This window comes from Marmota monax, unplaced genomic scaffold (assembly GCF_021218885.2).
Source record: "Marmota monax isolate L192 unplaced genomic scaffold, Marmota_monax_Labrador192_F-V1.1 WCK01_AAM20220418_F8-fsc00004, whole genome shotgun sequence".
NCBI lineage: Eukaryota > Metazoa > Chordata > Mammalia > Rodentia > Sciuridae > Marmota > Marmota monax.
The window spans coordinates 11,886,767-11,912,851 of record NW_026692881.1 but is presented as its reverse complement, the minus strand read 5'-3'; the positions used below and the strand labels follow the sequence as shown (position 1 = coordinate 11,912,851).

Below are 26,085 nucleotides of genomic sequence, written 5' to 3'. Positions count from 1 at the left end.
TATCACACTTAGAATTATCTTCTATTATCTTCTCCAGTTCCATCAGTTTCCTTAGAAATGACATTTCATTTTTAAGATTCAGTGAAACTTCACTGTATGTCACATACCATGTTATTGTAATCTCTCTATCTGTTGAAGGTTTCATAACTTGGCTATTGTGAACTGTGCTGCATATATTACTAGAGTATGTGACTTTAATTATTTTGGATAAATAACCAGGAGTGGTATAACTTGGTCATTTTGTGGTTCCATTTTTACTTTTTTAAGAAATACTCAGACTAATTTTCATAGTGATTGTACTGATTTAGAATCCTACCAACAGTATAAAGTGTTTTTCCTTAAAATTATTGTTTTTTTCCATATATTTTTAATTGCTGCATTGTAGTTGTACATAATTTCAGGATTTGTTGTTACATATTCATACATGCACACAATATAACAATGTCATTTAGCCAATATTATTTCCCAGTATTTGCCCTTTCTCTCACCTCCTCATTTTTCCTGTTCCCTTTTTTCTACTCTACTGATTTACCATTGATCTTTTGTGATTTCCCCAACTTTCTTTTCCTTATTTAATACTTTAGGATAATTACTGAGGGTTGGTATAGCTGGGTCATACGATGGTTCCAGTATTAGTATTTGAGGAACCTTCATAATGATTTACATAGTGCTTGTATTAATTTTCAACTCCATCAACCGTGTAAAAGTGTTTTTTTTCCTCCACATCATCTTAGGCATTAATTATAGTTTGTGTTCTTGATGACCGCCATACTAATTGGAATAAGATGAAATCTCATTGCTTTGAATTTCCCTAATTGCTAACACTGTTGACTATTTTTTCATATATTTGTTGACTGTTAATATTTCTTCTTTTGAGAAGTGTGTTTTTAGTTCATTTGTGCACTTATTATTTAAGTTATTTGTGGGTTTTTTGGTGTTGTTTTTTGAGGTCTGTGTATTCTGCTTATTAATCCTCTACCAGAAGAATAGCTAGCAAAGTTTTCTTTCCCATTTTGTTGGTTGTCTCTTCATCCTCTTACTTATTTCCTTTGATGCCCTCTCATTTATTTATTTTTGATTTTATTTCCTGATTTTTAGGAGTCTTATTATAGAAGCCAATGCTTATATCTATCATTTGGAGTGTTGCCCTTCAGTTTTTTCCCCAGCAATTGCCGTGTTTCTTATCTAATTCCTAGGTCTTTGATCTACTTTGAGTTGATTGTGAGAAGGGTGAGAGGGAGGAATGTAGTTTTCTTCATTTACATATGGACATCCAGTTTTCTCAGTGCCACTTGTTTAAACAAAACAAAACGGAACAAATATGACTTTTCTTCAATGTATATGTTTGGCGCCCTTGTCAAGGATTAGATCACTGTATCCATGTGGGTTTATCTTTATGATTTCGTTCCCATTAATCTACATGAAAGAATCAGGTAGTCTTTGTTGCCAGAGCACTATAATATAATTTGAGATTATGTACTGTGATGCCTCTGGCATTGCTCTTACTGCTCCATATTGCTTAAGCTATTCTGGGTCTTTTATTTTTCCAAATGAATTTTAGGACCTTTTCTTCCAGTTCTGTGAAGAATGGCATTGTCATCTTGATCAGGATTTCATTGAATCTATAGATTGCTGTGGTAATATGTTCATTTTGATAACGTTAGCTCTTTCTATTCAAGAACATGGGAAGTCTTCTTCTCTTCCTCCTAGGTCTTCTTCAGTTTCTTTCTTCATTGTTTTGTGATTTTAATCATAGATTTTTCATCTCCTCAGTTAGATTTTAGGATTTGGGTTTTTTAAGGCTATTATGAATGAAATTGTGGTCTTGATTTGTTTTTTAGTGGATTCATTATTGCTGTATGTAACAGTTATTGATTATTTTTAATATTTTGATCTTATAGCCCACTACTTTTCTTAACTGGTTTTCTGAAACAACCCTGGAAATCTTCTGGTGAAGTTATTTTGGGTTTTCCAAATACAGACTCATATCATTTGCAAACAGTGATATTTGACTTCTTTCTTTCCTATTTGTATCATGTTTATTTTTTTTTCTCCTGCCTAATTGCTCTGACTAAAATATCAAGTACTTTTTTAAGTAGAAGAAGTGACAGTGGACATCCTTGTCTTTTTCCTGAGTGTGGAGAAAAATGTTTTCAGTTTTTTTCCCATTCACTATATGATGGCTTGAGTTTCAACTTCCCTTATGATATTTAGGGAAGTTCTTACTATTCTTACTTTCTTCATCATTTTTTTAACATGAATAGGTGCTAGATTTTGCCACTAGCTTTTCCTGGATTTATTGAGAATGCCATGTGATTATGATTCCTTGATTCTACTTATGTAATGGATTATGTTTACTGATTTGTAGGTATTGATCCACCCATTCTTGAATCCCTGGAATGAAACAAATTTGATCATCATGTACAATTTTTAAAATGTGTTCTTTTCACATGTATAATCTTATTGTGCTTTCAAACATGATTTGCCAATATTTTACTAAAAATTTATTCATTTGTGTTTTATTTATTGGTTTCTAGTTTTCTTTCCATGATGTGTTTTTACCTGTTTGGGGGGTCACAGTGATATAGATTTCATAAAATTAAGTATGACTTACCCCCCTCCCATTCACACTTTCTATTTCATGGAATCATGTGCAGAAGAAGAGCAGCACTTGTTCTTCTTTAAAGGCCCGATAGAATTCAGATGAGAAGCTATCTGTTCTGTTTTTTTTTCCTGGAAGATTTTTTAGCACTGCTTCAGTCTTGTTGTTTGTAATTGGTATGATTAAGTTTTCTATGTCTTGGTTCAATTATTGCAGGTAGCATCTGGATATAAATTTGTCCATTTCATCTAGATTTTCCAATTTATTGGAATAGAAGTTTTAAAGGCAGTCCAAAATAATCCTCTGGATTTCAGAGATTCTCTGGAACTACCTCCTTTTTCATGTCTGATTTTGTTAAATTATATCTTCTCTCTTTTGTTTAGTTTGGCTATTTTATCAGTCTTGTTCGATCCTTTCAAAGAACCAAGTCTTTGTTTCATTGATCCTTTGTACTTTTTTGTTCTCTTCAGCTTGCATCTTAATTATTTCATTCTTTCTATAATATTTGAGATTAGGTTGTTATAAATTTTCTAAAGCTTGGAGATGCATTATTAGGTATTTGGGCTATTTCAGATTTTTTAATGTATTCATTCATGGTTTATAAACTCTTGTCTAAGAACTGCCTTCCTAGGATTCCAGAGATTCTGGCATGTTGCATCTCTATTGATTGACATCAGGATATGCCAACATCTGGAGCAGCAGCCAAGCTTCCAGGGACCATGGATACAGCAGTCTCTCTATCTGCATCATTCTGCATATTGAAACATCTTTCCAGATATTCCATAAAATATCTTTATGCAAGCATGGTGCTGCCATGATCTCCTCTCAAATGATTTTTTAGTTTTATACCCTTTAGTCTGAGATGGATGTGGTCTTGCCAATTCCTGAGAGGCCCTCCAACCATCTTTCCTATTGTCCCTTTTTAAAGTATAACATTATTTAGTAGCTGTAATGTTTTTAACAACCACAAATTCTGTATCCCAGTTTTACTTGGATTTTATGGCCAAACATCAATTTTTCAAATCTTTCTACTTTTATTTCTGCCTCTGGTTATCACAGTACAGTTGGCTAAAAGTCACTAGAAAGATCTATGACACAGGCTGAATGCTGTATTGCCTTGAAATTTCTTCTGCCAGATTAATTAGTCTAGCACTATTAAATTCAGCCTCACAGATAGTCTCAGGGTACTGGAAAAATGTAGAACATGCTGCAACATAACATGAATGCCGTCCAGTTCAATTTCCAAGAGTCCCCTTGTTTGAAACCAAGTGAGCCCAGTCTTAACTGTCCACAGTTGTGTCAGCCTTCTGGTTTCCTGAGTGTCCACCAGAATCACTCTTTAAGCTCCACTTACAACATTCTAACGCTTTTGCAGCTTGCATCTTTAAACTTCAAAATTCCTCCTCCATCAAATGAATCCCGAAGACTTATTAACCACATGGAAAGGTTAGACACAGCAATGGCCCCACTTCCAATACCATTTTTTTTCTTTTAGTCAACTTTTTCTTTGTTGTGACCCCAGATCTGACAAGAACAACATAGAAGAGGAAACATTTATTTTGGCTCATTGTCACAGAGGTTCAATCTGTGTTTGCTGATTCCACATCCCTGGACACAAAGTGAGGCAAAACATCTTGTGTCTTTTATTCTGTTATTTTTTTTTTGCCAGTACTATGCTATTTCATTACTAAAACTCTGTAGTATAATTTCAGATCAGGTATTGAGATGCTTCCAGAATTGTTCTTATTCCTCAGTATTGCTTTGGATATTCTGGGTCTTTGGTTTCTCTGTATAAATTTTTAGGGCTGATTTTCCTATTTCTGTGAAGAATATCATTTGTATCTTGATGAGGATTGCATTAAATCTATAGGTGATTTTGGTATTATCGCCATTATATTAATATTAATTCTGCCTGTTCAGAAACATGTGTGATTTTCCCATCTTCTTTGATTCTCTTCTATTTCTTTCTTTGGTATTCTATGATTTTCAGTGTAGATATCTGCACTTTCTTGGTTAGATTCATTCCTAGTAATGTTGCCATTTTGAGGCTATTTTGAATGGAATTGTTTTCCTGAATGCTTTCTCAGAAGATTCATTATTGGAATACAGGAAAGCAATTGATTTTTGTATGTTGATCTTGTATCCTGCTATATTCACAATTTTTAAAAAATTAGTTCTACATATCTGGGATTGAACTTAGGGGAACTTGACCACTAAGCCACATTTTGTATTTTAGTTAGAGACAAGGTCTCACTGAGTTGCTTAGTGCCTTGCTTTTGCTGAGGCTGGCTTTGAACTGGTGATCCTCCTGTTTCAGCCTGCAGAGCTGCTGGGATTACAGGTGTGCAGCAGCACCATGCCTCGCCTTGGGGAGGGGTACTTCTAAGTATAGGATCATGTCATCTGAGCTTATTTTCTGCTCAAATGTGACTTTGTTGGACAATTGTGTCTGCTTTTCTTAAACTTAGTAGCAGATATTCATTTATCTAATGGGAAAGTAGCTTCATCTTCCCTACTGAGCCACCACTCACTGAATGGTATGGCTGTCTGTTGTTTTATTAATTCTCTTTCTACTGTAGCACCTGATATTTTTGGTATTCACCTGTCTGCTGCCTTAATGAAAATTTCCCACAGTCTTCCGACCTCAGTTTTTCTCTGTAGAACTGATGTTTTAATTCATACTTGGGGAGCTGCTACTCTATTGTGGGTTCCTTTGGTCTTCCATTTTCCTTAACTGCAGTACTTCTATTTTAATGACACTAAATGTTTCACTGCCTATTGCACAATATATTCCTATTTGGGTCTTCTTTGAAATTTTGTTTGGGCAATCTTAGAAAACTAGGTAAAGTCAATATTACCTTATCCAGGAAATATGCCTGTTGAGATAGCTGTCTCTCTAAATGTTGCTTACATATTATTGAACATCCTATAGTCCACCTGGAGCTTATATAAGCCCCATTAAATAAATTCTCACCTATGAACTTGTTATAAAAATACATATTTTATATATGTAATTCATGTGTTAGGGTTATTTTATATTTTCAAATCTTTACTCAGTAAAGTTAACCTTTGTTGATGTCAACTCTGTGGCAAGTAATACCCTCAGTCCAAAATCAAAATTAGTTGTTCTTATCGAGTACTTTCTATTTCTCAATTTCCAATGTATGAGAGCTCTATCGAGTCAGCCCCTTATCCTCAGAATCTGCATTATCTCTACTCTTTCCCTTAATTCTCAATGAACAGTTAATACCTAAACACTCTGTCTTTGTGTTTGTGGTGTCTTTTTCAATTTGTATCTTAAGAATAGGGTGAATTTCCTGGTGAATTTATTCTTATAATTTTTTCCTAAGTTATCTGTTGCCTCACATACGAAATATATTCTCTTCTTGTTTATTTTAGACTGTGCTGCCATATTATCTTTTGCATATTTTCCAGTTCCTAATGAGTGTGTGGGAAATCCTAATTCCAAGTAAATTCTTTATCAGAAGAAGAAAATTGCATGTTCTTGATTTATGTAATTTTATCTACTATGATGTGGCCGTAATTTACCTATTTGTATCAATTATTATCATCTTCATGTACAAATAAAGGAAAACCAATTACCAGAAATTTCAAAATTGTATTTAGTCATCTAACATATAAGGAAGACTTGTGGTGGGCTAGACTAGGTTTAGTACCATAGCAGAGAAACATCAGAGACTCAGGTGCCTTCCATTTTCCTGCACCATATGTTATGTGTTGCATGTAGTTTGTCCTCTCCAAAACTTATGTTGAAAGTTGTTTCTCAATGAAACAGTGTTGAGAGGTGCCAGGACAGAATAAATCTCTTTTCTTTGTAAATCACACAGTTTCTGGCAATCTGTTATAGCAACAGAAAATGAAATAACACATTGTACTTAATATACTAGCTTTTATCTTCATGATTAAATCTTGCAATCTCAAAATGATTTCTGTCTGGCCTACACTATGGGTCTATCATTTTATGTATATATATTATGTAGGAAGCAGGAAAGAGAAATTGCATCAACAGACTTTCCCTTGTATTTTATTGATAAGAAATATGATACATGTCCTTCCTAGTTGCAAAAAGGATGGTGAATAGAATCTTTAGGCAACAAGGTGCAAACAGACATTTAGTCAATTTATCTATAGTTTACCATATCACACAGTAGCTTTTAATAATATTGTAGTCTTTTGATTCTCTGTTGGCCTAATTTTATAACTGTATGATTGTAAATTATTATAAATAAATTAATTGTGAAATAAATGCATTGAATTATTTATAGGAAAAGGGCAATCCACAGACTGAATTTACCACTGAAGCCTTAATAAACACTGTTAATGATCTGTTTGGAGCTGGAACAGAGACAACAAGCACTACTCTGAGATATGGACTCCTGCTCCTTCTGAAGCACCCAGAGGTCACAGGTATGACTGCAGATGGTGAGCAGGGTGAATTTTACAATAGAAACTTGGCAAGACACTGCTAGTGTCCTCCACCTTATTTCTCTTAAAGAAGTTTCCTTATTGAATGTGCTGTGTCACCAGAGTACAAATGCAAATTACTTCTTCTAAAGTGTGAGAAGAGGAATAGAGGAAACAGGCAACAAACCTTCAACAATTTTCTGAAGCACAGAGGGCGGAAGAAAGGAATACAACTTAGCAGAGAGTTTCAAACTGTAGCCTGTATGTCAGAAGAAGTTGTAATACTGTGGAAAAGCCAATCTGTGTACCTAAAAATATCCATAAGGTTCAGCATTTAGAAGCACCATATATCAAACAAATTAGAGAAAACTGAGGCAGAAAATAGGAGTCCCTCTATGTGCAGGTACCCTCTGCATCCCCTTGAGCAGTTAACTGTTTTCCTCTCATAGGAACAGAGGCTTACTCTTTAGAAAAACTGAAACTAAGGGGTCCTGTAATCAATTTTAGAACATCAAAATAAAGTTTAAAAAAAATCACATAAACTTTTAGAAATATACCAGGTCTTATGTTAAGAAGAATGAATCAGAAGGGCATCTGAGTTCCAAAGAGCATCGATTATTTTGTGTGTTAATAGAAAATGTAAGAGCCGGGTGTGGTGGCACAAGACTATATTCCAACTATTGGGAGGTTGAAGCAGGAAGCTGAGTGGAAGTCAAGACTAGCCTGAGCCAGTCTGTCTCAAAATAAAATCAAAAGGCTTTAGGTATGGCTCAGATGTAGAGGGCCTCTGGATCAATCCCCAGGACAAACCAAACCAAACCAAACCAAAAAACACCACCCAAAAGAAAAATCCATACTAACACAAAAGAACAACAACAACAAAAACCCATGTTTTAAAATCCATCTTTGGTACAAATTTATTCCCCTTTTTCATTTTCACAGGAAGATACTGAGCATATGCTCCATCCAAATATTTGCAATCAAGGCAGAGCCAGTCAGGGGTTTCAGGAATCAAGAGAATTTATGTATAAAGATGGGAGTTTAAGGGAGTGAGGGAGGGTCCTGAACACTAGGCTTAGGAAACAACCAATTGTCCACATGAAGTATAAAGCAGGTGTAATCAAAGATAAAGAAAATAAAAGAGAGAATCTAAAGTTTAAACATTTAGAAAATTATTTCTAGAAGTTTGAAACATCAATCTAAGCATTTATATATAAGATAATAACCAGAAAATTAGGAATTGGCATAAGTTGTTCAAATATAAGTTAAACATATGCAATGAATGAAACATTAAACATTATTTATGTGGTCATAATGGTGTAAACACAGTATATTGATAAGATCAAAAATTGTGATCAAGATATATAGCAGTGGAGAGGGTAATAATTTCAGGCATGTGGGTGTGCACATTTATTTGTGGTGTGTATTTTACAGGGAGTAGGAATGGAACTTAATCTTCCTTACCAGGAAATCATTAGAAATTTTCTAAAATTGGATAAATCAAGAAACGAAAATAGATAATTATTTAGGAATAGGAATATTCAGAAGATTTCTAGAATGACTCAAAATGGCTATCTTTAAGGAATGAGAGATTGGAAAGGGTTCCACTGAAAACCACACATGCACTCATACACAAAAAAACACACACGTTCACGCGTAGGCATGCAATCATATAGATCCATTAGTAGAATTTAATTTTATAATGTCATGTTATTTTGGTATAAAATTAATATTTTCTCTGTTTTTCTTTCTGAAGTGACAATTCTTTAATTAGTTATGTGATGACTTGATATTTTGAAACACTTATCATTTATAATTATATTTGATATATATGCTAATATGTGAGGCTTATATAAGTTTGTAGATATATTTTAATACCTAGCTTATAGGAGAGTCTTAAATGCATATGACTAATAGTATATGTATGTATGTATTTATCTATGTTTAACAGTATTTGTTGATAGATATTGATAAGTAGATATAGATAGTATCATGGTGATCATTTCTTACGTACAGAAGTATTTATTGCATATAAGTCATGTTTCTAGTACCTCCTGGATACTCATTAATGCTTCATATAACCCTAAAATATTTAAGGATTATACTATTTTTCTCTTTTTCATAAGTTCTCATTTGTATCTTATCAGCTAAAGTCCAGGAAGAGATTGACCATGTGATTGGCAGACATCGCAGCCCCTGCATGCAGGACAAGAGCAGTATGCCCTACACAGAGGCTGTCCTGCATGAGATCCAGAGATACATTGACCTCCTGCCAACCAATCTTCCCCATGCAGTGACCTGTGGCATTAAATTCAGAAACTATTTCATTCCCAAGGTATTATTTCTCCCACATTGCACTTCAGTGCTCTTGAAGTTCCCAACTTAGCAGAATGGTCCCAATCCTCTGCCAGAACAAGATGAGAGAAGTACAAAACTCACCCATGCAGCACCTTGATGGACTCACTGCTGGGTCAGATTAGGTCATGAAGCTCCCTAACTGTTCCTGACATCCAGCAGGGTGAACTCTCCCAATTTCTTCTGCTCCTTCCAGTTTGCTTTGTCTATTCTCAGCTGTTTACATTTCCAAACAAATTTCAGAATCAGTCTGTTAATTTTCTAAAACACTCTCATGGGATATTTTTCAGCATAATATGAAATCGAAAGATCAGCTTGGAAAGAATTGACATCTTGATATGTAGAAATATTTCAGTTATTGCACATTGTGTATGTTCTCATTTGGATTTTGTTTATTTTTTTTCAATAATGTTTTATTTTCATTGGAGTGGTTTCCACACTTTTTGAAAGAATTTTTAATTAAGTAATTAACATTTTGAAAGCTAATATGAATTGTACAATTTAAATAATGCCTTTTCCATTTTGCTGTTCTTGGCATAATAACATATAGTTAGAGTTTTACTTTGATGACTTTATATCTAGAATTCTTATTAACTTTGTTAATCATTGATAATAATTTGTGTTTAGATTCATTTGCAATGTCTTATGTACATTTCCTTGCTATCTGGTTAGTGTTGGTTTTATTACTATAGCCAATTCTAGTGAGCTTAGTTTTTCTTCTTACGTAATTGTACTGGCTGAAATTTCTAGCACAGGGTTGAATAGAAGTGGTGTGTTGAGCAAGCTTTTAATTTTTTGGACTCTCACAGGAGGTGAAGATTTAACATCATATTACTGAGTGTAATGTTTTATGCACATTTTGGCAGAAGTTTCCCTTTTTCTTATTTGTGTTTGGTGTTTTCTTATATCATTTATGTTTGACAGTAATGTACAAGTTTATCAAATGGATTCTCTGCATCCATTGATCATGTGTTGATGGTCATATTTTTTGGTCTTTCTCCACTAAATATTCATATTTTATGTACAGACACATAGCAGAACTTAATCTTCTGTTTCAGTTTGTTAAAGACTTTTGTTTCTTCCCATATTTTTATTATTGCATTATTTTTGTCCATATTGATGGGATTTGTTGTTACATATTCAGGCCTACACATGATATAACAATATAATTTCACCAATATCACTTCCGAGCATTTTAATTCACATTTTTGACAGATTATTCTCCAATTTTTCTTCTTGAAATTTCTTTGTTGTATTTCTGTCAAAGAGAAGCTTGGTGTCATAGATAAGGGAGATGATATTTCCTACTTTGTGACTATTTTTATTGCCTTTCTATCCCCCACCCTCTTGTTTTTGTGGCCTCTTAGTTGTGTCTTTGGAATGCCTAACAATATTTTTCTAAGTACAGTCATATAAGAAAAGCTGCAGTTTCCGATGATGTTCATCTTCTTTGAGAAAGATTTCTACCCCTGCTCCACTAGATAGTCAGTATGCTACAACACCTCTTACCCTGACTCAGAATTGTTGACTAACACAGTTGAAAATTGACCAAAGCTCTCAACCAACTTTGAGGTTCCTCCAGCTGTGCATTCTTGACCCAATTTTTACCTCGGAGCAGCTTTTCCAGTGAGTCTAATATAAAGTTTCTATCTTTATTTAGACTTTTTGGTCAGTATGCTCCAAGCTACTCCATTTCACTTAAAGCTGGAACATATTACTAATGAAATTTACATATTGTAAAACTAAAAATTGTGTTAAATGGTCAAAAAAGAATTATGATTTTAGTAGGTTAGAAGTACTTTTTTCATCTTTTGGAGAAAAAGGAATGGAGGATCTTCTAGAGAGAAGTAATGGGCCTTGACCTGGTGATGACAGTTTTCAGACAAGGGTTCCTTTTTTCCAGTCACTCTGTTTTCAGCAAAGAATACTTGGCCTCTGTTGAATGTAGAGGGCCCAGTGCTAAAGGGAATGAGCTACTCCTTTCTGTGTGGTACAATCAGAAGTTGAGATGCTGCATAGCTTATTTTAATGACTCCCATGTGAATTATAAAAATAAGTTCTGCTATCACAGGATTGAGCCACTCCGCAAGGTGGACATATGGTCTAAGATAACTTGGGAAACTTCTTCCGTAATGATCTAGATAGTAAATATTTTAGTCTTTTTGGCAATAGGGTCTCTCTTGTCACTTCTTGTCTCTGCCATAGTTACACAAAAGCCCTCATATATGATATGTAAGTGAATGAAAACTGTGTATTCCAATATGGATGGACAGTGATTTTTAGAATTTGCACGTCACAAAATACATATATTTTTCAATTTAAAAGTTACTAGATAAAAGGCTATACATGAACAGATGACAGACTAGATTTGGATGGGTTGTGATTTACTAATTACTGGTCTGCGCCCTGTTCAAAGAACTTGCTGAATGACAGAAATGTTCTATGTCTCTGTTGCCCAATACAGTAGTTACTAGCTACTCATGCCTGTTCAGTGCTTATAATATGATTAGGGCAAATAAGAAATTTAAATTAATTTAATTTGTTTATAGCCATTTACTATGTATTTTTTGAAATATCAGAAGACAGCAGTTCAAATGTTACCAAAGAAAAATATAAGGGGATGAAAATGCTACTTACCCTGATTTGGTCATTACACATGTAGGCACCACAAGTAAGTACAAATTTAAAAAGAAATTGTTCACCACCAAAAGCCCTGAAAACAAAAGAATGCATTTAAGTGCTGTCTCACTAAGTGGCCAAAATTAAATTAAATTTGGACGAATCATTTATATTCTCTTTTATTATATTCTCCTTATATTTGTATGAAATATTCATTTATTTTTCTAAAAATACCCATGTATTTGATTCTATGATATTATCCTACATTACCCCATTGGAAGTATCATAAATATCTAGAGTGCACACATCATAATGCCTTTCTAAAATGTTAATCAGTCTGACAATGGAGCAATTGCAATTCATACTTAAGGACTTAATCAGAAATGTGGGCACAGTAAAACTGCCCCCCTCAACACACACACACACACACACAATTATAAAATGGTTGATGAAACAATTCTGAGAAGGATGACTTCCTCTGAGATGTAGAAGAGTCAATGATAATGACTGCATCAAAAATATTCATCTTTTTTTATTGAGGAGTTCTTATTTCTTAGTGAGCAAAATACAGAATCCGGATCACAGTTGCATACATAGGGAAGAGAGTGAAAGAAGTGTCACTTGTGTGAAAGAGTACTACCCTAGAAATACACTAGAATATGACAGAACAATATGACAGAATATGAAAACAACAAAAAAATGCATTGAATATGACAGAATCAAGTCTTTCATCTCTGCCCATTTTACCTTCATTCATTCTTTCTCTAACACTCTTCTTTATATAGGTCCAAGTTTCTTTTTTAAATTTTTATTGGCATATAATAATTACACAGAATAATAGTACATTTCATTGTGGCCAATTCATAATGCACATAACATAATTTGATCAATTTCATTCCCCAGTATCTTCTTTTGTCCTCCTGTACTCCTCCTCCTCTTGATCCTCTCACTAGACTGTACTGGTCTCCCTTTAATGTGTCTTTTTAATATATCTCTCTTTTTAATTTTAATGTATCTCTCTTTCTTTCTTTTTTTTAATGCAGCAGGACCTGTTTTAGATTCATTTTCATTTACATGTATTAGTAGTTCATTCCCCTTTATTACTGAATAGTATTCCTTCCATTACAAAGAATACCATGAATTTATTCTCTACTCTGAGTGAGATGGAAATTTTTGGTTCTTTCTTGCTTTTGGCTTTTAAAATATAAATAATATGAACATTTGTGTAAAAATGTTGAGGTGGACTATATTTACTTTTCTATTAAGTAAATACCTAAGACTGAGATTATTGCATAATTTCTTAACTTTATGCTAAACTGACAGACTCAATTCAATATTTTATTTTATAATTTGTGCTTTATTTCCTATGTAAAAAATATTTACTAGTACAAGATTGCATAATTTGTCTTTATATTTTTCTAGAATTTTAATAGTTTTAGCTCCTACATTTAAATTGGTGATTCGTTTCAAGTTAATTATTTGTGGTATGAAATAATGGTCATGCAATTCATTCCTTTCCTTTCCTTTTCTTGAGTCAAGATTTCTCTATGTTTCACAAGCTGGCTCCAAAGTCTTGGGTTCAATGCAATCCTGATGCCTTAGCCTCCTTTGCAGTTGAGGCTACAAGTATATGCCATCATGCCAAGCCTATGTGTTTCTCAAAAGTGTCCAGTCACTCTAGTACAATTTTTTTGAAAATATATCCTTCTATCTTCAAGAAATATTTGTATCTTCAGGAACCATTACATGATCCAATATACCACTCCTCTGCATTTATCCTAAAGACTTAAAGTGAGCATACTAATGTGATACATGCATTGCTATGGCCATGATCATAGCAGCATAATTCATTACAGTCTATATATGGAACCATCTTGAATATCAATCAACAGATAAATTAATAAAGAAAATGTGGTATACGTATATATACAACAGAGTTTTGTTCAACCATAAAAAATGAAACTATGTCATATCCAGGAAAAGAGATGGACTTTTCCTGGATATGACATAGTTATATGCATAATGCAGGATGAGAGTGTTATGTTAAGCAAATTAGTCAAACTCAGAAAGTCAAGGGACATATTTTTACTGTTACATGTAGAAGTTAGAAAAAATTCATAAAGAATGATCAGTGGAGAAGACAAAAGGGACCAGGGGGAGTTAGGAGGTGAGGAAAGAAGAAGGTGATTAGGGAATGATACTGACCAAATTATAGTGTTATATTATATGTAAGCATGAATGTAAAACAAAAAATCCTACCGTTATGTATAATTGTAATGTACCAAAAATGTGAAAAAATAAACATTTTTCACATTCTTATTTAAAACAAAAATGGAATATTAAAAAAAACTTTAGCATTAATTTGTGATCTTCAACATTTCACATTTCTATGGAGAATCAAATTTTGTGACAATGATAAATATTCAGTTAGTTTTTGGTGTACATTTTATTATTCCAGAAAGGTCTTATAAACAATATCCTGGACATTTCAAGAGCTGACAAAGACCCATTTTAAAGCAGAATCCTATACAAGATGTGTGAAAACTGAAGTGATAAAATAAGTATTGAGTAGGGGCAGACACTAGCATCCAAGTTTGATGATAAAGAGAACAGAAGGTTTGGTACTTAAGTACTCAAGTTCTCACTACGTCAAATGCTTTGGAGGCACTTTAGCAAGGTCGTAGCCACTGGAATTAAACTCATGCATTTATTACTTGGTTGCCTAATTGGAAATATCACTGCTCTTCTTTGGACAAGGGTTTCTTATCGTAATATTTGGACTAAGTAAAGTCCAAACTTTCCTCTAGCTCCATGACTTCTTTACAACTTTGTTTATCTGTGACTGTTCATTGCAGGGTACAACCATAATTACATCACTGACATCTGTGCTGCATGACAGCAAAGAATTCCCCAATCCAGAGAAGTTTGACCCTGGCCATTTCCTGGATAAGAGTGGCAAATTCAAGAAGAGTGACTACTTCATGCCTTTCTCGACAGGTAATAGAAATTTATTTCCATTGGTTTTTATTCAGGGGAGAAAAATTTGGGATCACTTAAACTTGACAATGCTTATTTGGGGGCTGGTAGAAATGTTCTTTGCACATGTCAGGAGCAACACTCCCAGTGCCCATGCACTGTCCAAGATCAGGCTACAAAGTCATAACTGTGTCTAATTACTGGGGTGTTGGGAAAATTGACCTCGTTCTTCCAAAGTCAGAAAGCTACAGAGAAAGTAAATTGAGTCATGCCTCAAAATACAACACTGTACTCCAAGAACTCTTCTTAGAAGATTCAACTCATCTCCACTGTCCTCATTTGCCCTCTGAAAGATATCTAACTACACAATTTTAGTGAGTATCTTCCATGTGGGCCCTCTCATTCCTCTGCTGATCTCTGGGCATGGTAAGTATCTAGAGCACAGAATGGGCCACCCAAAGCATCCCACAACCCAGTTAGTCAAGCAGATGAAGAGATAGATTGTTGTAATCCAATATGACTAATCCTGTGGGAGAGAAGAAAGGATTGTCTGTTCATAATTGCAGAGGGAGAACATGCCGCCAGCCTTTTCTCTCATACCACACAGTGAAGCATAAAATGAATTGACTACTGTTCAAATAGAAGAAAAAACATTAGAGCTGCTTCATAAGAGGCCAAGTAAAAGGACTGAAGAGAGGTAAAGGCATTTTAAGAGACAAAAACCAGAGACTAGGATATTTGCTCTTGATCAAGGACACCAGAGCCTTATGACTGGTAAATAAGGGTCAGCAAACCTTGGGAATAGTGCAGATTATTCTTTAAGAACACCAGACCACCTTTGTCTCCCTACATCTAGATCCTCCTTGGAATACAGGACCCTTCATATCTGAAGTGTGTGCTGAGTCTCTGGCATATCATTGCCTAAATTTATTCTTTGACTCTTCAGGCTTGCTTTTAGGTCTGGTACTATAGATACTATTATGAGAAGAACTGAGACCTACCTTAATGGAACTCCTATTTAGGAGGCTAGAAAAATAGAGAATAATGATTCAAACTAACTATGCTTCAGTGCTGAGTAAAACCAAAGAGGACAAGAATCCACAGCCTACAGGAATCACAAAGCGTGTAAAAGAAAAATGGCAAATGTAAAAGAAAAATAATCTAGGATTTGAGAGAAGTATGAAGTGCAACCTAGTCAAAAGAACAGCATGAGATAAAGCTTGAAATTGCATTGTATGTTTAAGGCTGATGAGACTAGATAGATGTGACGAATGGGAGGAATGATCATGGAACTTCAGACTGGGAACAAGGAATACAATTAGTCAGCATGTGTTTCTGGGAAAAGATTGATGGAAACATGAAATGTCAAAAGAACAGTCTTACTTTGGACATGGTTAAGAAGTTCTTAGTGTAGAGCTGATGGTCAATAAATACTGATGGAATGAAGAGTGTTGATAAAATATTAGGTGGATATCAGATGTTTCCATCCATTTGTTTAATGAGCCATCCTTTATAGTTACTCTCTAAAACATTTTTAGTTTTAGATGGACACAATATCTTTATTTTATTTATTTAATTTGATGTCACACTGAGGATCAAATCCAGTGCCTCACATATGCTAGGCAAGTGTTCTACCACTAAGCTACAACCCAACCCTATATTTACTCTTTGTCTATCCATCCTTCCATCCATCCATCCATCCACCCAATCGTTCATCACATAGTGACTCTGTATTCTTCATGTGTCAATCAGAAATAAACCGCACAGAATATTTACCCTCTCTTTTGATTATTTCAGGAAAACGGATTTGTGCAGGAGAAAGTCTGGCCCGCATGGAACTGTTTATATTCTTGACCACCATTTTACAAAACTTTCGCCTGAAATCTGTGGTTGACCCAAAGGATCTTGATACCACCCCAGTTTACAATGGATTTATCTCTGTGCCACCTGCATACCGAATCTGCTTCATTCCTGTCTGAAGAAGTGCACTCTGTCTGGCTGCTGCTGTGCTGTCATCTGGAAATCTTCTCTTTGGGGTTCTTCCTCCTCCTCCTCTACAGGCTTGTCTTCTCTGACCTGCTTCTCACCACTCTATTTCTTTGAACTTCAGTGAACATCCAACCCCGCTGGAGAGAGTTTCCTAAGTTTCCACAAATGCATGCTTCCTATTCACATACTGTAACACTTGCATTAGCCACAGTATATTTTAACAGTCTTGTGAGTTTTTACTATGGCATCACTGTTAAACCAATGAAAGCCTGGGGGTAATCATGTGAAGTGAAATAAGTCAGGCATAGCAAGATCAAGCCACATGTTTCACTTTTATGTGTAATATAAAAAAAGTCACACTCTTAATGATAAGTAATTGTTATCAGAATTTGGGAAGGGGTGACAATGTGAGTGGATGGGGAAAGAAGTTAGTTAAATAAAGCGTGATAAAGTGGTCCATGCATATAATCCCGTTGGCTGGGCAGTCTGAGGTGGAATGATTGCAATGATAGCCAGCCTCAGCAATTTAGGGAGATCCTAACATCTAAGAGTGATCCTGTCTTAAAATTATATATAACAAGTGCTGGAGATGTGGCTCAGTGGTTAAATACCCTTGGGTTCAATCACTGGTATCAACAACAACAACAACAAAAAACCACAACCCCTTCCCCCAAACAAACAAAAACCTTGGTGATTGCATTGAACATACCTGCAATAATACAGTAGAATTTATCCATGTTATGATCCTTGACATAAATATATCCATAATGTCCCTTTATCATGTAACTTAACACATTCATGGGTTAATAAGTTTCAAGGATTAAAATATAGGTGTTTTGGGGTATGAAGTCATTATTCAGCATATGAAATTATTATTATATCCTATTACTAACAAGATGATTCAGACAAGGCTTTGTTAAGTATCTTGTTCAGGCTCACAAGGAGATGAACCTCAGAGTCATCTGGCTTTAGAATAAAGGTTTCTAATCAGTTTATTTTAATTATTATTGGGTTCAGTATCTTTCTGTTTTATAGCTTTATTGGCAGGTAATTGACATACAGTTAATATATGTTAATATTTAGTGGAGAGAACATATTTTCAGATTTCAAAGAAAAAGAAAACAGACTTCATAACAAGGATCAAGATCCAGGAAGGAATGCAATTTCTCAAAAGCAGCACAGTACACTAGAAATTACTAGAAATAGGCCTTGAGAATTTTTTTTGGGGGGGGGTACCTGGTATTGAACTTAGGAGTGCTTAAACACTGAGCCACATCCACAGCCCTTTTTAATATTTTATTTAGAGACAGGGTCTTGCTGAGTTGCTTAGGGCATCAGTAAGTTGCTGAAGCTGGCTTTGAACTCGTGGTCCTCCTGCCTTAACCTCCCAAGGGACTGGAATTATAGGCATGCTTCACTGCATCAGGCTGCCTTGAGGATTCTCAGAGAAAGTGTTTTAAACCTAGAAACCTAAATTCAGCCAACATTCAACTAATTTATAACAAAATATCAGGAAATTGATTTTCTGTATTAGTCAGGGAGAGAGAGAGACAGACAGAGAGAGAGAGAGAGAGAGAGAGAGAGAGAGAGAGAGAGAGAGAATAGGAGAGGAGAGAGAGAGAGAGAGAGAGAGAGAGAGAGAGAGAGAGAGAGAGAGAGAGAGAGAGAGAATATCAAAGTGATAGTAACCATGGTCCACTTTGTGCTTTGAATATGACCCTTGCTGCTCTGCCTCTGCAACTTATTGTTGAAATGGACATGTTTCTTTCTCTTCTTCTCTCCCTGCTCTTCCTCAATCTCTCCCTTTCCTGAATCTCAGGGGAAACAGAGTTATCTGTTCCTGGGTACACACCCACCAAAGGAATAAAGTAATCCAGACTTTGGGGATGGTACCAGAACATCTCAGAAATGACTGTCTCCCAAATTAAAAAGTGAATTACAACACCAACAGAGAGCACATGGAATGTAGTCTTTGAGTCACCTCTTTAAATGCTCCCGTTTCCTGTTGATGGGCAGAATCTACCTCTGGGATAGGAATCCTCTGTGCTTCTTTTTTGGATCACAATGTAATAAACCTTCTTTTTCCTTTTTCTCTAAATCATGTCCTCGTTTTTAGATTGACATCAGGAACAAAGACTGAGATTTCAGCAACACTAGTTATAGATACATGGTAAATAGAAAACAAGGAATTTATTAAAGGAATTGGCTCACATGGTTGTGGCAACTGAAAAATTTTGCTAGGTGATCTTCACTCTGTAGAACAAAGAAAACCAGTGATGTGACTCAGTTAAAGTCTATGGCATGAGCATGGTAGAGTAATGCTCATTTGAAAACACCTTCACAGAGATACCCAGAAATTATGCTATTGGTTATCACTCAATACAGTCAAGTGGAAGTCTAAAGTTGATTATATCTCCTTTGCCCTTTTTTTTGAGAAGGGTGTTCTTGTAAACAAGAGAAAAAAACTTATTTTATGAAGTTAGCATCATCCTGATAACAAAACCAGTCAGAGACACATCAAGGAAAGAAAATTACAGACCAATATCCTTGATGAATAAAGATGCAAAAATTCTCAATAAAATTCTGTCAAATCACATACAAAAGCATATTTTAAAAAAGTAGTGCACCATGATCAAGTGGGGTTCATTCCAGGGATGAAGGTTGGTTCAGCATACAGAAATCAATAAATAGAATTATTGCATCAATATACTTAAAGATAAAATTATATGATTATATCAATTGATGCAGAGAAATCATTTGACTAAGTACAGCACATTTTCATGTTTGAAAAACTAGAAAAACTAGGGATAATAAGAACATACCTCAACATTGTAAAAGCTAGCTGTGCTAAACCCAAGGCCAACATCATTCTAAATGTAGAAAAATGGAAGCATTCCCTCTAAAAACTGGAACAAGACAGGGATGCTCTCTTTCACCACTTCTATTCAACATAGTCCTTGAAACTATAGCCAGTGCAATTAGACAGAAGAAAGAAATTAAAGGGGTACAAATAGGAAAAGAAGAACTCAAACTCTCATTATTTGCTGACAACATGATTATATACTTAGAGGATCCAAAAAATTCCACCAGAAAACTTCTAGAATTAATTAATGAATTCATCAAAGTAGCAGGATATAAAATCAATACTCATAAATCAAATTCACTTCTCTACATCAGTGATGAATCCTCTGAAAGAGAAATTAGAAAAAACTACCTCATTCACAATAGCCTCAAAAAAAAAAAAAAAAAAAGAAAAAAGAAAAAAGAAATACTTGGGAATAAACTTAACAAAACAAGTGAAAGACCTCAACAATGAAAACTACAGAACACTAAAGAATGGAATTGAAGAAGACCTTAGAAGATGAAAAGATCTCTCATGTTCTTGAATAGGAAAAATTAATATTGTCAAAATTTCCATACTACCCAAAGCACTATACAGATTCAATGTGATTCCAATTAAAATTCTATCATCATTTCTTGTAGAAATAGAAAAAGCAATATTGAAATTGAACTGGAAAAATAAGAGACTCAGAATAGCCAAAGCAATCCTTAGCAAGAAAAGTGAAGCAAGAGGCATCACTATTCTAGACTTTAAACTATACTACAAAACTATAGTAACAAAACAGCATAGTATTGGCACCAAAATAGACATGTAGACCAATGGGACAGAATAGAAGACAGAGAGAAAAACCACATAAACACAGTTATCTCATACTAGACATAGTTACCAAAAAGATACATTGGAGAAAAGATAGCCTTGTTAACAAATGGTGCTGGGAAAACTTGAAATCCATAGGCAGCAAAATGAAAATAAACCCCTATCTCTCACCATGCACAAAACTCAACTCATAGTGAATCAAAGACCTAGGAATTAAACCAGAGACCCTTTGCGAAATAGAGGAAAAAGTAGGCCCAAATCATTATCACATTGGATTAGGCCCTGACTTCATTAACAAGACTCCTAAAGCACAAGAAAAAAAAATCAAGAATTAATAAATGGGATGAACCCAAACTAGAAAGCTTTTTCTCAGCAAAAGAAACAATCAATGAAGTGACGAGAGAGCCTACATTTTGGGAAAAAAATTTTGCCACATGCACCTCAGATAGAGCACTAATCTCCAGGATACATAAAGAACTCAAAAAACTTAACACCAAAAAGCCAAACACCCCAATAAATAAATGAACTAAGAAGCTGGACACACACTTCTCAGAAGAAGATATACTTTTGATCAACAAATATATGAAAAAATGTTCAACATCTCTAGTAATTAGAGAAATGCAAATCAAAACTACTCCAAGATTTCATCTCATGTCAGTCAGAATGGAAGTTATCAAGAATACAGACAACAATAAATGTTGGCAAGGATCGGGGGAAAAGGCACACTCATACATTTCTAGTTGGACTGCAAATTGATGCAACCAATCTGGAAAGCAGTAATGGAGATTCCTTAAAAAATAAAACTTAAAATGGAACCACCTTTTGATCTTTTTATACCACTCCTTGGTCTACACCCAAAGGGCTTAAAATCAGCATATTATAGTAACACAGCTCCACCAATGTTTGCAGCAGCTCAATTCAGAGTTGCTAAACCAGAGAAGCAACCTAGATGTCCTTCAATAGATGAATGGATAAAGAAACTGAGGTATATATGCACAATGGAATATTACTCAGCATTAAAAGAGAATAAAATCATGACATTTGCAGGTAAATGGATGGAGTTGGAGAACATCATGCTAAGCAAAGTAAGCTATAATCAAAAACCAAAGGCCGAATGCTCTTGCTGATAACTGGATGCTGATCCATAATGGGGCGGGGAGGGGGGAATGGGAAAAATGGAGGAAATTTGATGGGACGAAGGGGAGGGAGGAGTCTGGAGGGGGGATGGGGGCAGGAAAGATGGTGGAATGTGATGGACATAATTACCCTAGGTACATGTAAGACAGTACATACGGTATGATGCTTCATCATGTACAGCCACAAAAATGAAAAGCCGTGGAGCAATTGTGTACAATAAATTAAAATGCATTCTGAGGTCATATATACCTAATTAAAATTAATTAATTAATTAATAAAAACATTAAAGTAATTTACAAAGAAATTTAAAAGTGAAAAGGAGTTGAGGGCTACCTCAACAGCTTCAGTTTTAGGGCACTCCATCTGGTAGATCAGTAAGAAACACAAAGAGCAACACAAAAAATTCTCTCCCTCTCTCTCTACATGGTCTGGAAGCCTAGAGCCCATCTCTCTCCTCTTAGGACCAACTTTTAATATTCTCTGAGATTTTCCCTTTGACCGACGTCTTGGACCTTCTGTGCCTGCTTTCAGCTTCTCCTTTGTCTCATTTATCTCTCTTGTTTATAAGAACACCCTTCTCAAAAAAAAAAAAAAGTGCAAAGGAGATGTAATTAACTTTAGACTTCCACTTGACTGGATTAAGTGATAACCAATAGCATAATTTCTGGGTATCTCTGTGAAGGTGTTTTCAAATGAGCATTAATACACGCTCAATGCCTGGCTGCTATGGCAAAGTCCTTTGTGAGGAGGCTCTGTGTTAGGATCTTATCAGCCTTGAGCTTAATCTCAGACACTAAGATCTGGGAATAAAGGAACTCTTTGAGACAACAATAATGTGTCACTGTGCCTAAACCTGCCCATATAACAGTAACTTTATACAATGAACAATATGTACTAATGATGCCAATGACCTAAAGAAATCTTTGGATATAAGTAAATCTGGTAGCTCAGACAAACAGCCCTTTTACTTTGCCTCTGCACCTTACATCCGTCTCTTCTTGTTTTTCTTTATTTTTTGTCCCTCTTATTGCCTCTTCTTCACTCTTTTCTCCCAATAACTGTCCAATTTTCCAGTTCCCTCTTCCTCTTTTTAATTTGTAAACTATTTACACTTAAATTTTTATTCCTCTTTCTTTAGAGTCTACATTTGTGATATATCTTCTGCCTCTCCTGTCTTCACTTTTTAAAACATTTAAAACTTTCTCTTGCCTTTATACATTATTTTCTCTGCACATAAGAAATTGTAATTTCATTAAATAAAGAATAATGCAGTTTATGCAAATTGTACCTCATTCAGGTTGTAATGACTATTAACACAGCTGGCAATGTAGGCCCCTGCAGTCTAATAAGTGATTTGAACATTTGACTTAAGGTTGTACATATGTTGATAACAACAGTGCTATTCCTGGCTCACCACTTCCTCAAAGTGTGGTTGGAAAGTGAATGGATCACTTTAGGTTCACAGACATCTTGCTCCCAAACAATACTCACAACAGCTCAGTAACAGTGAATCTCACTAAACACCTATTGTAACCCCACCTCATCCTTAATATTACTTCAACACATAGACTTCAGGAGACATAAACCTCAAACCAGCAACCAGGCTCCAAGGTGGATCAACCAGGGGGGGGGACCTCAGGTCATACTCCTGGACCTACTCATATATCAAAAAAACAGAGAGATCCCAAAACAAAGGAGATAACTACACACAAAAAGAGCATAGGTAAAAAACAGAAAGGGGAATCCATCTCAATTGATGTGCAAGATAAAGACCTCTGAAAATGAGGAAACAAATCTTTCTCCCAAATTCACACTCCCCCAACAAAGAATCCCACTGATATAAAAGTGGGTGAAATTCCAGAGAAAAATTATTAAAAAATACTTTCGATTAAAATGTTCAATAAAGTTAAAGAAGACCTAAGGATGAATTAAGAGAGAAAACTGAGTTGTTGAAAGACTATTTCAATAAAGAATTAGCAATATTGAAAAGAAGCTAGTCAGAACTTCTAGAAACGAAAGACACTGAAACAAACAAACAAAAATTCACTCAAAGCATCACAAACAGATTAGATTGTGCAGAAAACAGAAAACAAAAGCAAATTACCATGAAGCAATAAAGGGCAGGGGTACTCCAGACTTTTGATTTTTTTTTAATTGTGACAAATATTAAACTTAAATATTTCCTTTATCCCAGGTGCATTGTCTTATTACACAACTTCTAACAATGAAAAACTATAAAATACAATAGAAACATCAAAATTCACCTATTTTCTGTTTAATAATCTTTTAATAATTTGCCTCATTTGTAAATTTAATTAAAAATTAATGATTAATATATTTAGCCTTACAAGCCACCATCAATTTATTAACCCTTAGCAAGCCATGAGCATTGACGTACTCATATTAGCTAAGGATTTGCTGATGTTTTAAACATTTTCAAGAATTCTGGGAGAGGCATTGTGGAGTTTCCCTCTCCCAGATCTCTTTCCCCATAATAAGAGGAGAAATGTACAGGAGAGACTGATCACCAGGACCACAACTGGATCCACTGAAGCCTCTTTTTTTTTTTAATGAGATAACTGAGCTTGGCAATCAATGAAAACTTTTGTGACATTCCCTGCTAGTTCAGAATGTGTCCTATCAACATTAATTGCGAAGCCAATCAACTAGATAAATTCCAACAACCTTGAAGTGTACATTGGTCACCTGGTAAGGATAAAATTAAACTATGGTTTAGTGTTTTGCTCCTTTTCAAACCACTATCCTAACAAACTAGTTCAGCCACTCTGGGATAGATTAAAGGAGTAGACATTCTAAAACAAACAAACAAACAAACAAATAAACAAGCATATGACCTCTAATGGTACTGAAGTGGCACCCCCTTTCTCCACAGAAAAGCCCTCTTCACCATGGCTGATCTTAGGACTGTCAGCAAAAGAGTCTTTGCAAAAGAGTCCAATGTAGATAAACCTCCTATTTTAGTGTCGGCCTGTTTACTTGGCCACTGGCGGAGAAGATACCAGCACTCCAGGTGCTGGACACCCCCTTACTAGTTTTTCACAAACATATCCAGTATAGTACTTTGAAGAAATGTGCAAACAAGGACTCTGGCCTAGAGCTGGAGCTTCACAGAGATGTCTACATTTTTAAGATAAGTTACAAATAGGCTCCATGGTAACAGCTGGCAGGGGGAGAAAAGAAAGGGGAGAAGAAGCTCTCCCCTTCTCAGGTGTTGTCCTTGAAGGGTTAAGTTGCACAGAACAGTGAAAGAAAAAGTTGCTTTTATGTGAACTTCTGCAGATTGTGAACTTCTGAGCCCCTCCCCTTACACGCTGGGTATAAAACTCTGAAACTCACTGAACTTGGGGTTCAGGGGATTAATTGATTACAGCAAAAGCTGTGCCCTCTGAACCTGGCTGCAGCCAAATAAAACTGTTTCCTGCTATCTTCGGTGCCTTGCCTCCTTTGTTCCTACAACAGTACCAGAGTGTAGTTAGAATTAAGAAAAAAAAATGAAGCCTTTGGTCCAAAACATTGTTCAACATGCTGGATTCTCAGATTGAGACTGGTTGGAAATTTATGAGTTGGGGGAAATCAGTGTATCTTTGAGTTTTATATAAAAATATTGAACTTGTGATACTTCATCAAACAATAAAATAGTTTTTTTTTTGAATATCAAAACTTTCAAATATTTTAAAATGCTGACCTAACGTCACAAGTGCCTAAGCATAAACTAGGTAGTACAACTTTACAACTTAAACATTTTGAAATAAAAAAAAAACATACATCTTAATGTAACAAAGTAAATGTGCATAGAACTTGCTACTTAGCACCCCAACCCCCAAATCCTGGAAAGGAGAGGGCAGAGATTATTATTTTTTATTTAACAAATGTGAAACAGAGATTCTGTGAGCATGGGAGACCATCATTCACAGGAGTCAGAACTGGAATTTGAATGAGCTCCAATGCCCATAATGGTGTGCTATGGCTTACATCAGAGTTGCCTCCAAAGCCACATTAGAAGAGAAAAGCAAACACCACACTGACTCTGTTCCTAGACCAACAAGCTTCTCCTCTAATCAGTACCCATTATTTCACTGCAAGGATAACTGGGTCATAGATTCTTCAAAAGGAAGAGGCACAGAAGATCGTCTCCCTCTTCATTAGTACAGAAGTGAAACTTATTCAGCAGAACTGAGTAAGAGACAACTTCAGAGTATTGAAGGAGGCTTGAGAAACAATGGCTCTACAAACCTCACACCTCTTCCAGATGGGACTTCTTCTGTTGCTGTTTAATATATCCTTGTCAGATGTAATAGAATGA

The 26,085-nt window shown here is 35.2% G+C and overlaps 1 protein-coding gene across 1 annotated transcript in view; it reads left to right on the top strand.

Moving 5' to 3' along the window:
- Positions 1-19,064, top strand: part of LOC124096544 (cytochrome P450 2C18) — a 38,000-nt gene extending 18,936 nt beyond the window's left edge. The window contains exons 6-9 of the mRNA XM_046450490.2: positions 6,889-7,030; positions 9,175-9,362; positions 14,857-14,998; positions 16,775-19,064. Coding sequence (XP_046306446.1) covers positions 6,889-7,030; positions 9,175-9,362; positions 14,857-14,998; positions 16,775-16,956 — 654 coding nt within the window. The 3' untranslated portion in view covers positions 16,957-19,064. The remainder of the gene's footprint in view (positions 1-6,888; positions 7,031-9,174; positions 9,363-14,856; positions 14,999-16,774) is intronic.
- Positions 19,065-26,085: the final 7,021 nt, after the last annotated feature.